Genomic DNA, 15,791 nt, shown 5'->3' with positions numbered 1-15,791 from the left:
ATTTTCAACCACTGTGTGAGTTCATCAGGTGTGCTTTCAATTAAATGGCCAAAAAAAATATATATATTATTTAGTTACAGTAAATAATTTGCCATTGTTGAGCATCTGTGCCTGCAATGTAGAGACTGGCAGAGTGATTAAACACTCTTTCATGTCAGTGGGTGCCAGTAGGTAGCGCAGTAATGACTTTGTTAGTATAAGACAATATTGTTAGTGATGTGTGCAAGATGTGGTGATGACAAGATGTACAACAGCGATGGATAAATATTTTAAATAAGGAAAAATGCAGACTGAGCCCGCCTCTGGACAACATTCTAGCCCAGATGAAGACCCTGGTATTAGTAGCAGTGGTGGTCAAAACAAAGCAAAAATGACATTGCTCTCATTTCCACAACATATCCATGTGAGCTGAACTTTTCAAGCAAGACTGCTATAAAAACTAACCCGGGTTTCACACTGAGTGAGGATAAACAAATTGTGAGACTAAACTGTCATTACATATTTATGAGACTTCATTTGCTCATTCATTATTTGCTTTCTTCTTATTTAAATTCTTTTTTTCATGCTTTTTCATTTCATATTGGTATACTACTGTATTTCTATTTGTTATACATCCACTGTAGCCATGACAATAAATAACACTTTAGTATGTGTCAAGTATGGCTTGCTATTGCCAATTGGTGCTTGCCTCTTAAGTCATGTCCATGCATTGCTAATAGCGTTAGCCATAATATGTACTGAACAGCAGCAATGGCTCACCATGGGTCCCGGGGGTCCTGGTTGTCCTGGCAAGCCTGGCTCCCCTCTGTCTCCCTGAGTTGAGGAGGATAGTATCAGTGCAGTGGTAACAAGAACTGTAAGTCCTGCTTTCATTTTACAGCTGTCCAGCATGGATTTCATTAAGGGCCCACCTTGACACCTTTTAGACCAGGCTCTCCGCTTAGTCCTGGCAGGCCACCTTCACCCTGTCCAGCCACAGAAGACAGTGGTTATCAGAATCAGAATCAGAACATATGTAATACAATGGCATACAATATTAAGAGCACACACATATTTAGCATTATGACAGTATACTGCATGGTTAGGATCAACGATAGCCCGGCAGTCAGTGACCAGCAGCCATGTTTGGGTGGTTGTAGATGTTTAAGCCCTTGGTTTGGTAAGTCTCAAGGTAGCCAAGATCATTTTATTGTTCTTTAAAATGACTACACTGACTTTACTTGGCCCATCGGTTAATTTACTTTACTTTACTTTACTTTACTTGGCCCATTGGTTACTTTGCTAAAATGCAGTTATGTTGCACTACTCATATTGTGTATTTCAGTGGCAACCACTGTGGAAGTTCCTGTGCCTAAAATGCGTTTTGCAAACAATTCCTGCCTGTGGAGCAGCATGTCACTCGTGTTGTGGCTAGATAGAAGTGATTCAATGAAGCCGTTTCTTACTTTCTTCCCTGGTAATCCAGGAGCACCTGCTTCTCCAGGCTTCCCATCTTTACCCTGAGAGAGAGACAGAGTATGCATCAATCAGAAACCCAGCAATGATCAGAGTCAAGGATGTTCTTACATTTGAGGGTAACTTTTAGTCCCCAGCAAAACTGTTGGTTGAACTAAAAAGAAATCAATTGATTAACCTGTCTCTGCATAGAAAAGACTTCCATACAGTTTCATGATGTTTTCTATATCCAGTGATGAAAAAGAAAAAAAAAAAGGAAAAATGATATATTTTAGTGTTCCATCCCTTTAAGAGTGGGTGACAACTTGTCCAATCAATTCATTAAATATGTTGTATTTTTCAGATGGATGTGCTTTTTACATAAAAAAAAAAAAAAAACATTTTTATTCACATCAATCCAGATGAAGGAAAGATTCAGGCTTTTGAGGGGGGGCATTTGAATAGCATTGAATTTGCCTGATGTTGGGCTGCAGCCCCAGCTCCAGACACCTGCTGTGAGGAGTGTGTATCCATGTGGCATGACAGAAGAAACAGACATGTACTTACAGGCTTACCGTCTGAACCTGGTCGTCCTGTCCTCCCACTCTCCCCCTGGAAACCCTGTAGCATCAAACCACTCAATCACGACACACAGAAAAAAATACTTTTCATATCAATGCATTACACAGTAGCTGTATAGTTAATCACAACACACATTATTTTAAAGGAATATACCAAGTTTTTTGTATAGAGACAGGTTGCAAACAAGTACCACATGGAAACATTCCATTGACTTTATATTGTGTGACCGTATCTTTTTGTGATTTTGGTGTATTAACAACCTTGATAAAAATGTCCACAAGTAAAGGAGATTTGAAGTGGGAAGCACTCAAATCAAGGCTAAGAATCCAGAGTCAAGTTTTGCAAGCAAATTTTTGTTAAAATGAAGTTAACTATATTGTTATCAGCTAAATAGCCTTTGGAGTATAAAACTTGTATTGTTGAATCTGTGCAAGGTAACTTGATTACATATTGCCTAATGTTAACACCTAGCTACTTCAACCCAGGTCTATAACGAATTAACAGCAGCACACCAACTCTATGTGCCTCTGTTAGGAACATAAATGTTGTTTTCTCCTCCCTGCTATGATATGTCAACTGTAACTCTGGAAGTTATTGAACAATTTTGTCTAATTTAAACAGGCTACATCATTTTAGTTAAAGATTTCTGTCTTTCCGTTGGTGTGACAACCAAATATAATGAGCTTTAAAAAAAAAAAAAAATCCTTTAAAGGACAAAACAGCATATCTGTTCCCAGGTCCTGTGTATCCCTTTTCAAGATTCTGTTAACACACATTAACCATAACCCTAATCCTCTAAATACAGAGTGGGGTAGCATCTTTTTCTGGTTCGCATTATGTGCCATATAGAGCTGTGGAGCCCAGGACCCTGGGAACAGAGGACCCTGGATACATAGGACCTTGGGAGAGCACACGTGTAGAGCTGGGGAACATAGAACATAGGACCCTTCTTCATGTCCCCATTATGTGCCATATAAATCTAGGAAACGTAGAATCCTGGAAACATAGGAACGACTCAGACGAAACATGCCAGAATCCTTAGACATGCTGCAGCTATTTTGGTAGCTGTTTCACATTTTCCAGCGCATTAGTGCTTGGGACATCCCATAAATCTTGCCGTGGGACACTGCTATCACTCAACATAATTTATGTTATAATTTATGCTTAAGCATCCCACTATTCCCTAAAATGGCTGATGTTTGGGATAGGTCTTTAAAATGCATATCTCACAAATACAGTATATTACCAAAAGTATTCGCTCACCTGCCTTTACTCATACTATGAACTGAAGTGCCATCCCATTCCTAACTCATAGAGTTCAATATGATGTCGGTCCACCTTTTGCAGCTATTACAGCTTCAACTCTTCTGGGAAGACTGTCCACAAGGTTGAGGAGAGTGTTTATAGGAATTTTTGACCATTCTTCCAAAAGCGCATTGGTGAGGTCACACACTGATGTTGGTCGAGAAGGCCTGGCTCTCAGTCTCCGCTCTAATTCATCCCAAAGGTGTTCTATCGGGTTCAGGTCAGGACTCTGTGCAGGCCAGTCAAGTTCATCCACACCAGACTCTGTCATCCATGTCTTTATGGACCTTGCTTTGTGCACTGGTGCACAGTCATGTTGGAAGAGGAAGGGGCCCGCTCCAAACTGTTCCCACAAGGTTGGGAGCATGGAATTGTCCAAAATGTTTTGGTATCCTGAAGTATTCAAAGTTCCTTTCACTGGAACTAAGGGGCCAAGCCCAGCTCCTGAAAAACAACCCCACACCATAATTCCTCCTCCACCAAATTTCACAGTCGGCACAATGCAGTCTGAAATGTACCGTTCTCCTGGCAACCTCCAAACCCAGACTCGTCCATCAGATTGCCAGATGGAAAAGCGTGATTCATCACTCCAGAGAACGCGTCTCCACTGCTCTAGAGGCCAGTGGCGGCGTGCTTTACACCATTGCATCCGACGCTTTGCATTGCACTTGGTGATGTGTGGCTTGGCTGCAGCTGCTCGGCCATGGAAACCCATTCCATGAAGCTCTCTGCGTACTGTACTTGGGCTAATCTGAAGGTCACATGAAGTTTGGAGCTCTGTAGCAATTGACTGTGCAGAAAGTCGGCGACCTCTTTGCACTATGCGCTTCAGCATCCGCTGACCCCTCTCCGTCACTTTACGTGGCCTACCACTTCGTGGCTGAGTTGCTGTTGTTCCCAAACGCTTCCATTTTGTTATAATAGAGCTGACAGTTGACTGTGGAATATTTAGGAGCGAGGAAATTTCACGACTGGATTTGTTGCACAGGTGGCATCCTATGACAGTTCCACGCTGGAATTCACTGAGCTCCTGAGAGCGGCCCATTCTTTCACAAATGTCTTGTTTCACAGTCTGCATGCCTGAGTGCTTGATTTTATACACCTGTGGCCAGGCCAAGTGATTAGGACACCTGATTCTGATCATTTGAATGGGTGAGCGAATACTTTTGGTAATATAGTGTATATAGCCTATACAACATGATTATTTACATGGTCATCCTTGTCACTGTCTGGCAAACCCTCTAAAATGGTAGAAATGCCACTTCCTATCAGGGCAACAATGTCTGTGTTTCCTGTCTTGACACTCTGACTAACACATCTCTTGATTGTCGGAGTGAAATTTATGAACACAGGGAACCATGGAAGAATCTAATAGGCCAGAGCTGAACCTGACTGCCCAAGTTCAGTGGAAAAAACAAGAACCACAGCCCCAGTCCATTAGTCATTCCAATGCTCTCTCTCTCTTACTCTACATTTGTTTTGAACTCCTAGAAAAGTGAGTGGTAATAATGGACAGAGTTGTATCTTGACTGACGATGCATGCTCACATTCCCACACACACACACACACACACACACACACACACACACACACACACACACACAGGAGAAAGCCTGTGTTTTGGACCTTGTCATGGATAACTGCAGGCCCTGGTGTTCAAAACCACCAGAGGATCAAGAGACCAGACCATTTTTCCAATGGTCTTTGGGTCTTATGGGAAGAAGGGGTGTGTGTGCACGTGTGTCTACATGTGTTGTTACCATGGGTCCTGCAGGACCGGGCGGTCCCGGTGGTCCAGTTGAACAGTTGCATTCCTCCTCCTCCACTGTGGCAGTTCGATTCAGGGGACACTGGGTAAACACAAATACACTGATCTGTCTACAACACAGAGGTACCATGTTTTAAATCACCTCTAAAAATGCACTTTTATGATGTTACTTTGTCTGTTTCTATGTCTTCTTGTAGAACACTTTGTAAACACCGCTTTTAAATGGGTGTTATATATTATTTAAATTTAATTATTTGTATTATTCAGGGGAATCACTAGCACCTCAAACATGCCCACACTCATCTGCCTAGATTAAACACATATTCTTACTCAGTCTGTATCAGCTTATCTGCTAAATTCAGAAAACAACCTAAATGATACTGTAACTTTGTGAACCTGCGGAGGATTCCAGGAAGATGGTTTAGACAAATTTTAAAGGAATACTCCAACATTTTGGGCAAAATACCCCTTTTCCATCTTACCCAGACTGAGACACGATGTGTGATACCATTTTCACCTCTGTACGTCTACTGGATCATCTCAATTTATTCTGGATAAATCCAAAGTGCATAGACATACTTCACTCCATAGAGCCCCCCACCCATCCCAAGCCTAGCCTTGTTTAGCTTGTTTATTTATAGGAACAAGGAGACTCATACGATTAAAGTTTCATGGACAACAGCCAGGTTATTCTCAGGTGTACATGTAGCCACTGATTTCCATAATGTAATATTATATTGTGTAGCACATCAGCACAGCTCGCTAGCTAACTTAAGTGTTTTTCAATGTGATAAACAGCACTTACCCTTTCGTCATCCTGTTGAGAGAGCAAAAGAGACATATTTAAAGGTAATGTCAGTCTACACTTCTATATCATATCAAAAACAGCATACACTCTTGTTATCTGTGGATCACAAACCACAGTGTAGAAGCACAGTCCAGGCACAAGTTGGTGGAGGTAGGCATCTTACCACTGAGTAGATCTCACAAGCCGTTTCTCTCTCACTTTGATGAGGATCACAGTACAGACGCAGTTTCTGAATCTCCACCTGAAATTAGAAACCCAAAAGATATCTTCTGACTATCTCTCACCCAGCTTGCTGAAAAGGAATGTTTTCTTCACCGCTGTTCAAGTGTGAAAATCAGTTCTACCAGTGGTGCCAATATAAGACATCTTCCACAACATGCATAGGCCTAGTTAAAGTAAATGCACTGCTTTAGTCATGTTGCACTCTTTGGCAAAGTACAGCAGTAGGACGGTGTCATGGTTAGTGTGCTCATACTGCAAGTCTCCAGAGGGCCATTCGCTTTCCTTTAGAGCTGAGACACCAGAGAACATGGCACTTCTTCTTTTTTTTTTTTTTTTTTTTTTTTTTTGCAGTGCTATATAATTAACTAATTAAAACAATGTCAGTCAGATAAGAGCAACCATTGACAAAGTTGCTCAGTGTAAATTCACAGTTCAAACATGCACCCTGTAAAACACTGGTCTTCAACCATGTGCAACTGAGACCCAAGAATCTGCAGGTTTTCCTTGCATCCAAACACTCTCTAATGCCACTCTCTAATTTAGGGCGTGTTCCGTTGCATGCGGTGCTGCAGTGGTCTTGTGGTTGATCCTACAGAGGGTAAAGGCAGAGGCACATTACACAACCCATCTACCAATTGTATCTTGCCTCGAAATAGTGCACACACTTTAGGATGAGGCGACAATGTGTGTTTGCACATTACAAGCCTGAACAAGTGAGCCCGACTTCAAACAGAGCTGACGAGATGTTGAAGTCTCATAGGTCTAGCCTCGTGGGACTAGACCCCGCATGACCCAAGCCAAATGCGTCAGTAGTGTGGATGTTTTGTGCTTTACCGACCAATAAAGACAACAGTTATGCATCAATTGGCCACAGTTTTTTTTTTACACATGCACATATGCAGATGGAAAGAAGACCTTGGCAACTTTGGAGCGTGTCCATGGTTAGATCAGAATGGCAAAGCAAGTTGGAGGTGAGAGAGTTTTATATCATAAAATTTATATGATGCCCACTGTCTTTGCCATCCTCATCTGTGTACTTTAGAGTAAACAGAGTGATGACATATCCTGCTGCACTCTGATTGGCCAGTGTGCCAAATCAGCTTGTCGTATCCTCTCACACTACAAGAGCAAGACCATAAATTTCCAACATGTTGGAAAATGATCGGGGCATCCCAAACAGTCACAGACTCCAACAAAGACTGGGACAGGACATGCACACTTTCCAACACTACGCATGCGAAGACGAGTCATTTTTATTCCAATCTTGAAATTTTGTCTGGGACAGTCTGGGACCATTTAGGATGCCGAAATCATTTGTGACATCGTATGATGTGTGCTTGGCCTAACACAGGTAGCGATTCATTCCTCTTCAAAAAATCATTTAAAACAACAAAACAGTGTCAGTCAATATTCACCATTTCTTCAACCTTTCTCATGCAGGTTGTTCAGGCAGGTATCATCAGTCAGTCAATGAAGAATTGCACACTGTAGTAATTTGAGGTATGAATTTGTACTCACAGGCACAGTGACGTCTGTTCCTCGCCTCTTAGCCACCTGTGTTTTCCCATTAATGTAAATGGGCTCCACAGGCTCCAACTTGACTTCCTGGATCTGCTGATCGTCAAGAAAACTAGTGACCTGGCTCGGCCTCACTAGGACTTTAACCTGATGCCAATGTCCATCAAACAGAGTCTGAGAGAGAGAGAGGGAGAGAGAGAGAGAGAGAGAGAGAGAGAACATGAGACAAAGCATACATTATTAATCTTTTTTCTAGATTACCCCCACAGAATACAGGCACTAATCACTTTCTATATACTATGGTTGGGTTGGTTTGCATCATTCTGAGACTGAACGATGTTTTCAAGCTCCTACCCAATCACTGTCATCGGACGTGAAAACATACAATTATCAATTTGTCCAATCTTTGTTCACTCAGCCTTCCACTCCAGTTGCCAGTCTCGCCCGTGTATGTGTGTTTCTGTGTGTGGACTCATGCACCACTCCCTACAGGAATCAGCTACACTTTTGTCTAATCTGACACTGCCATTGATGCCAAAAAATCGTGCGCTCAAAATGCTCCAAAAGTGGTGTGGCCAAAGAGGTATTATGACTAAAACGTTCTTCCTTTTTTCCATAACACAGTCTTCTCTAAGAAGCTCAAACGGTCCAGTGAGGAACAGAGAGGCTATGGTTTTACCGTGTCCGAGCCACAGCCATCATTCCAAATAATAAATCACAGACCTGTAGCTCATGCCACATTCGACCAAATCAAATCAAACACGTGCAAACAAAATCTGCACAAAATTGCAGGCTCACTGAATGCACCGCGCTATATTCTAGGTGTGTGTTAGGACAGAGGGTGGTGAGTGTTTGTGGAAAAAGTTAGCTGCCGTGTCCAACAGGATGTATTTCGACCTTGTGCTGCCATGGAAACAGAGGCGTGTGCTCCAAGTACTAGATATTCACCAACTAATTTCCACTTGGGAAACACTGTTTTTAGAGTAGGAAACTTCTTTCTGAGCCTTGTCCTGGCATCTGTAGGCTTAGATCTTCATTAGTTCAACAGCATATTGAAGTGAACGAGGGCTGATGAGTAAATGACTGTTTGTTTAGACCTTTCTGAGTTGTCAAGGTAGGACACAGTCATATCACCGAACAGGACTGGATTTAGTAAAAGACCAAAGCAAAGCACAAGAAGTACATTCTTTATGCTCTCCATCATACTGTCACGTAGGTAAATGTCATGGAACTCCATTTTGGTGATTTTAACTTCATTTGAATTACTAAAGGGCCAGTTAACTCATTTTGAAAAAAAAAAATATTGTGGCTTGATTAAAGTCAACATGAAAAAGCCAAGTTATTTAAAAGACAACAAAAACTGAGATTACCAGCTTGGAGACATCCTGCAGTGGAGTTGGTGTAAAATGTTACCTGGTCTGACCAGGTACACATGCAATGTGAAGTTGTCACACTTTGTGCGCTACACCATCTGTTGGTGATCTGAAACCATCTGTAGGTAATCTGAACTCTCATGTTTCCTTTCATGCTTTCGAAAACATACCAAACCATCACAGCTGAGGTGAAGAGTGGGAAAGCAACAGACTGAATGTAATATAAAGAGATTAGTGATCAGTTTTTTCTTATCATATATATATATATATATATATATTTTTTTTTTTTTTTTTTTTTTTTTTTGCATTGCCACTCCCTTATTTCTTTCTTTTATTTTCTCCATTCTCCTCTCTTTAGCTTCGATAATTCACCTTTATTTGATATAATTTAGTGGATAGATTGCATAATGATGACTGCCCTGGCTTGATTTGACATTTCCTCCCCCACGTTTCAAACAGGAGTCCATTGTAAACACATTGGACAAAAGCAAAACACCCACCTGTGCTCTTACAGAAGAAGCAGAGCCGTGCTAGTTTATGTAGGATTGGATGTGTAGATTAGCAGGACTCTTTCAGTTCAGTTCAGCATTTTTCAACAATACTTTGTTAAATATTCGTCCTGTTCCTGTTCAGACCAGGAACAGGAGGGTCAGACTCCCTCTACACCAACCTGGAAGCCGGCTCTAAACACAACCCTCTGCTCCAGCTCCGTTGTACTGGTGGTGGTGAAGGTGACAGTCTTGTCTTGCCCACTCAGCGTCAGTGCAGCCTGGATCTCTTGATCCTTAGACAGCACCCTCCAAAGGTCAAAGGTCACCTTGCTGGAGGACCCCTTCAGGCGCAGGGTGGCCACAAACACATAAGATGGAGGAAGACCCTCTGGGAAAATCTCCCTGATAGTGAGAGGGAAAAATAAAGGCATGAACATGAGGCATTCTATATTCAAAATAAAAATTAAAAAATAAATAAATATAAATAAATAAAATGGAACAATATGAATCAATATCATGAAACAATGGTGAAAGCATGACATTAACTGATAGTTTATAGACCTATGATTCTATACTGGTTGTATTTACAAAATGCATCTTAGCCTTTCAGTTATCAGTTATCTAGGATAGAGGGCTGATAACAATAACAACAATAATAATAATAACAACAACAACAACAATAATAACTACTTTTAAAAATATAGTTACAAAGTATTTCATAAAAGAAAAAATACAAAATAAAACAGGAGTAAAATGAAGGGGAAAAAGAGTAGGCTAAAAATTCATAAAAAGGCCAACATAGAAGTCAGTATTACCCAACCTGGAGTGTGAGTGTTCTGGGTGGCTGTTAGTGACTGTTGACAAGTATCACAAATTCATAACAACTCCTTTAAAGTTCACAGCCAATTTGGTAAGTGCTCACACATAAACAGCTTGGAGGCTGTAAAGCTATTTTTGGATGGCCAAACTCACACTTGTCAACTTTGATGGTCTTTTTCTCATGGATGCCAGGCTTGCAGACAAGCCTCCACTATTGAGAGCCTGTACAGTATTCCACTATGCTCTATGCTCAGTGTTCACAGCTGGTGTTTGTTTTGCGAAGACCTCAAGCTTGTGTCACTGGAGGGAAAATAGCCCGAGCACTTTGGACTGTCTGAGGCCCTGAGAGTCCGCAAAGGACAGCTTCCTGAGAACATTGTGGAACATCACTTTCCTTGACGGCCTTATGACCACTACTTAATCTACAATAAATCATTCCTTGCATCAAACAAAAACAATTGCAAACACAATTGAAGATAACAGGATGTGGATGCCAGGTAATGTGAAAGGTGATGCATGTATTTGCAAAACTTTGTGCAAGAGTGTAAAATGCAGGAAACCAACAAAACTATAGCACTGCCAACCCTAAAGGGCCAAGCGTGTGGCTAAAAGGTTGCTGGTTTGAATACCAGGGCCAACTGGAAATGTGCGGATGGGCAAAGTGAATGATTTACACCAGGGTTTTTCAAAGTAAAAGACTGTGAAAAAAGACACATAAAAATCTAGGAATTAAATATTCTTATATGAGACTGTCCTCCGGCAAAAAACAACCCCATAGGTCATTTGGACAACATCTTATTACCTATAGTTACATTTTAAAGTTAAGCAACCTTGGGCGCCCCAGTAGCTCACAGGATAAGCGTGTGTACCATGTACCAAGGCTGAGTCCTGATCACAGTGTCCTTGGTTCAAATCTGACCTCAGGCCATTTGCTGCATGTCATCCCCTCTCTCTTTCCTGTGTCTCTCTACTGTGGCTGTCAAATAATGCAGTAATGACAAAAAAAATTATCTTTGAAAAAAAAACTTTGGGTCCTATTAGAAATGCTCCTCTGGGTCGTATTAAAGAGTTGGAACATACAACCTATGCACACCAAACTGCACACAAATGTATACAAAATACATAAACAAGGCTGGCTGCAAATGCATCTATTAGTTATTCTGACACTGGGAAAGTAGGACAAACAGAAAATCCCACAGAATCATCTCTGAACTATCATTTTTAACTAACTGACAGAGCCACTTCGAGAACTACTGTGAAGAAGTGCTTGACCTTGTTACAAAGGGGATGCCCCCTTGCCTCACATGAGGAAATAAATAAAATATATAAAAATAAAAAATAAATAAAAACTTTAATAACTATGCTGAATACATTTTAATGATTTACAAGGTCATTTCAGATTTATATCAGTTGCTCAATATCCTACCTGGTATTCTCAGTGATGTCCATGGAGGTGGTGAGGGCGTACGCTGCCTCTGATACAAGGGAGCCAGGGATCTTCTGGGCTTTCTTCTGGATGCTCATGCCCACCATCAGCTCAAATCCTTTCTCATCACGAGACGCCACTGGAATCCGTGTCGGACATACAGACTCTAGAGGGAAACAGGTCGTGTTTTGAGATGGCTATAGGAGTGAAAGTATTGTGGATTAGCAGCCTAAGTGAGCACAGAGTAACCACTGAGGATATTTCACCACCATGTGAACTCATATAATATCAAGGTAACTATATAAACCAGCAATCTACTAAAATTCAGTTTTGTTTTATACATAAATTGTATTGTCAGGGTTATTAAGCTTACCAAGGATCCATGTGGGAAGAATTTAATTGTTGCTGATTTGTTTTTAAATTGTTAATCTATCTACATTGTAAGTCAGGAGATAATAGTGGCCAGTCATATGTATTCTGTAATTAGGATATTTCTTTAGGACAGTCTGGGAATCCCTAAGAACCCCAGGAAGTGCCAAACTAGATTTTGAGAACCTCATATGTTCTGGCTATGATTGGTGGACAGTTTGGTCAACAGGTTTCTCTCAAAGCAAGACTTCAGAGAGCCACAGAGACTAGAAGTACGAGGAAAAAAAATCTTGGAAGTTGAAGGTGCAATCACATAATCAAAAGTTGGTAATGCCAGGCCATGGTACACTGAGAAAAGAGATGATGAATCATACAGATAAACTCCATGATCCGTCACCTTCACAGAGCCTCTGCTCCATGGAGTCTCGGATGCGATCGATGGTGGTGTAATCTTCAGCATACAGCACGTAGGTGGACGATGGTTTGTTGGCGATGGATATCAGCTCTGAGGTGGTGATCTCAGTGCCAACTCCAACCGCAAACACAATAATGCCCTGAGCTCGGGCCTCCACACTGGCATCCACCTGCAGCAAGACAGGCCGTCTGTGGTGAAAACAAACCTCCTCTAAGAATGCCAAAAATATCCTTCACATGGTTAAGTGGTTAAGGACAAATAGACAAAGAGATAAACAGGTAGTTAAGCAGGCAGAACAGTGTCATATAAATGCAAAAATAATAATATTGCCAACAGCCTTCATGTTCTCTGAATGAATGCCACACAATTTGCACTCTTGTGATTGTGCACAGTTGTGGTTCCATCATAATTTTGATAACAACGGTGATGATTGTGACTAAATTAGTGTTCAGATATGGATGTTCACCCAAGCATCTTTCATTTGTTTATGCTGTGTACTTCCTTGTATGGCCACTCAGCACCCATTACAACCTGACTGTTCAAGAAGGATAACCCTCCTTCTTTGTTTAAATTTCCTTTTTCCATATGAGGCTTTCTTGGGAGTTTTCCTTTTTGGCACTAGCCCTTCTTCCACTGCAGGGCCAGCCAGGGCTTGCTCATTATTGATACCTCTTCATTTCCCCCAGATCAAAACCCATTTCACTCCTTTCTTGTCTTCTTGACTTCATAGATGACTGTTAAGCTATGCTGTCATATTAAAATAGTCATATAGACATATATAGTCATAAAGAGTGATATCCAAAAAAACAGCACTATCAACCTTGTGTAATAGACGTGTAGTAGGCCATGGCCCTGTTTATGCCTGCAGTGGAAAACAGCCGATCAAGAAATTTTTGTTTTCAATTATTTTTTGATATGGGCATTGTGAAGTCCTGTGAAACTGGAACTGTTATTAAGGGCTACACCAACAAACTTGGCTTTGCTTGACTTGTGCCCTTGAGCATGGCAGTGTAACATTTACCACATCATCTTGAGACTTGCCATCGGTCACCACCACAGCAATGCGATTCTTGACTTGACTGGCTCGCTGGGAGGCGGAGAAGACATGGTCCACGGCAAATTTAATAGCCCTACCCGTCTGCAATACAGTCAGAAAACACTGATTACTTGGTGCTTGGAATGAAAGAAAACAAAAAAATTTGTCTGTTCACGAGCTTCCAGGCATGGGTCAATGTAAGAGAGAGACAGAGAGACAATAAGTTAGAGTTTAATTATGCACAAACATACTATGTCTAACATAAGAAAAACTTACTGGGGGAAATGGAGTTGTGGTAACAGCAGATTCAAATGGGGTACAACAGACAAGTTCAGTAAAATGTAAGACAGAGCTTTGATAATGGTTGCACCTATTGTTGGGTTGATGGTAAGCTCTGTGGTACCTGTGTTTGAATTAATGCTACCCATTATGAGTTTCCATGCTATCTCTGTAAACTTATCAAAATGATGTAACATTGTGACAACAATACCAAAGCAGCAAATAATATCCAATTCTCCTGTTCAAAACATAAAGATATAGACCACTACACAAATGCAATTAGAGGCAGAAATCAGTCTGACTATGCAGACATCAACACAGTTGCTCACAGTGGGAATGCACCGTGAGAGTAGTCAATCTGTGTGCATGGATGTGTGTGTGTGTGCACGAGTGCTACAGCAGTCAGACGCCAAAAGCAGTTGTCATGCCTGTGTGTTTCCTCCCAGGTAGGAGATGTTCTCTATGGCCTGGATGAGCTCAGCTTCACTCTGGTGCTTTCCCAGAGCGATCTCCAAACGAGGTGTATCACTGTACTGGATCACAGCCACCTGCAGCAACCACAACAAGCATGGCACCAGTAAGAGAGCTGCAGAAGCTTTTTGTTTGCATTGAGAGTTGAACAGAGTTGTGTTGAGCTTGAAAACCTAACAATGAAATAATGCTGATTGTCAAAGATTTTCCTCAGTGCTAGCTATGTTAAGATAAAAAGAAGCACTCAGTCAGTGTTTGTAATTTAGATGTAATTTGTGGACTGTAACATAATTCTGGGTTGATTCAGTAGGCTTACCAGCTTATTCTGTGATAAATTTACAGTTACACGGTTGCATGGTAAGTCACTTATGGAGGCTGGTGGCTGACTTGTTTGTTCACCACCTCTTCTTACCTGGCAATTGGCTGCTTTAATTTACCATCCTGTGAATCACAGTTATTAGCATCTTGTAGTTCAAAACTATAAAATTTTGTCAAAGTTTTAAATGATAGGGTCTATTATAGTACCTGTGTGTAGTGAGGACTGATGTCAAATCCGCTGGTGATGTTCACTAGCCATCGCTTGGCTGTGTCAAAGTCTGTGAAGCCCACACTCCACGAGCCATCAACAATATACACCAAGTCATTTACTGCTGTGCTACAACCTACACACATGCATTCAGACATACATATATGCACATATGCAAACACAAACACACACGCACGCACACAAGGTGAGAGACAAAAGATTACACTTACTGGCATTGACACAGAATTTAAAATGACTACTTGTGTGAAAGTACGCTTGCCAAGGATTAAAGCTGCAGGAGTCAAACATGGAAACATGGAACTGTGCAGACGTGGAAAGAGTAAGGCAGTGAAGACCACTGCATACTTTGTGTAGTTCTGGCAAAATTCCAGCTTGTTAAAAATGAATAAGAAGTAAAAGATGGAGAAGTGTATGGAATTGTGCTATTAAAAATACAAGAATATTTGTCATTCAATTGTGATTTTTTTGCGATCTCTAGGTGATGCTAGTGTTTCTGTGGTCACTGTATCCATACCGGCTCGGATGTCATCCTCTTCTACGGCCTGAAGGGGGGTCAGTAGCAGGAGTATGCTGAGATTCCATACTGACCACAGCAACATGGCTGTGCAGCAGAGCGGTGCACTGTCCTGTCCAATCCTGCTACACGAGAAAATAACATCAGTGTAATGGTACAACAAAAATACAGATTTGGCTATCACAGGAGGTCTTGTGATGTTGTTGCAGTGCTACTCTGCTTTAGGCTTTTTTCACATGGGATGTTTGTCATAAGTGAAATGGATTGTATTGTTGAGCTTGTCCTCAAACCTTGTGAAGCAGCACAAATTTCAGTGGCAGGAATTCTGTTGACAGATGATATTGACCTGCGCTCCATCAAAACTTAAACCAAGTCAAGTCAGCTTCCCAACAATTTTGTGGATACTGGACAGTG

The 15,791-nt window shown here is 41.3% G+C and overlaps 1 protein-coding gene across 1 annotated transcript in view; it reads right to left on the bottom strand.

The window, feature by feature from the left end:
- LOC115378886 (collagen alpha-1(XXI) chain-like) overlaps positions 1 to 15,487 on the bottom strand; it is a 57,461-nt gene extending 41,974 nt beyond the window's left edge. The window contains exons 1-16 of the mRNA XM_030079428.1: positions 15,378 to 15,487; positions 14,842 to 14,978; positions 14,274 to 14,393; positions 13,552 to 13,668; positions 12,513 to 12,699; positions 11,747 to 11,912; positions 9,681 to 9,903; positions 7,638 to 7,811; positions 6,061 to 6,138; positions 5,895 to 5,906; positions 5,081 to 5,171; positions 4,963 to 4,979; positions 2,002 to 2,055; positions 1,446 to 1,499; positions 912 to 965; positions 760 to 813 (exon numbers count right to left, since the gene is read on the bottom strand). Of these exons, the coding sequence (XP_029935288.1) occupies positions 760 to 813; positions 912 to 965; positions 1,446 to 1,499; positions 2,002 to 2,055; positions 4,963 to 4,979; positions 5,081 to 5,171; positions 5,895 to 5,906; positions 6,061 to 6,138; positions 7,638 to 7,811; positions 9,681 to 9,903; positions 11,747 to 11,912; positions 12,513 to 12,699; positions 13,552 to 13,668; positions 14,274 to 14,393; positions 14,842 to 14,978; positions 15,378 to 15,462 (1,623 nt within the window). The 5' untranslated portion in view covers positions 15,463 to 15,487. The remainder of the gene's footprint in view (positions 1 to 759; positions 814 to 911; positions 966 to 1,445; positions 1,500 to 2,001; positions 2,056 to 4,962; positions 4,980 to 5,080; positions 5,172 to 5,894; positions 5,907 to 6,060; positions 6,139 to 7,637; positions 7,812 to 9,680; positions 9,904 to 11,746; positions 11,913 to 12,512; positions 12,700 to 13,551; positions 13,669 to 14,273; positions 14,394 to 14,841; positions 14,979 to 15,377) is intronic.
- Between the last annotated feature and the right edge of the window lie 304 nt (positions 15,488 to 15,791).

Source organism: Myripristis murdjan, chromosome 20 (genome assembly GCF_902150065.1).
Source record: "Myripristis murdjan chromosome 20, fMyrMur1.1, whole genome shotgun sequence".
NCBI lineage: Eukaryota > Metazoa > Chordata > Actinopteri > Holocentriformes > Holocentridae > Myripristis > Myripristis murdjan.
This window is presented reverse-complemented; position numbering and strand designations above follow the sequence as displayed.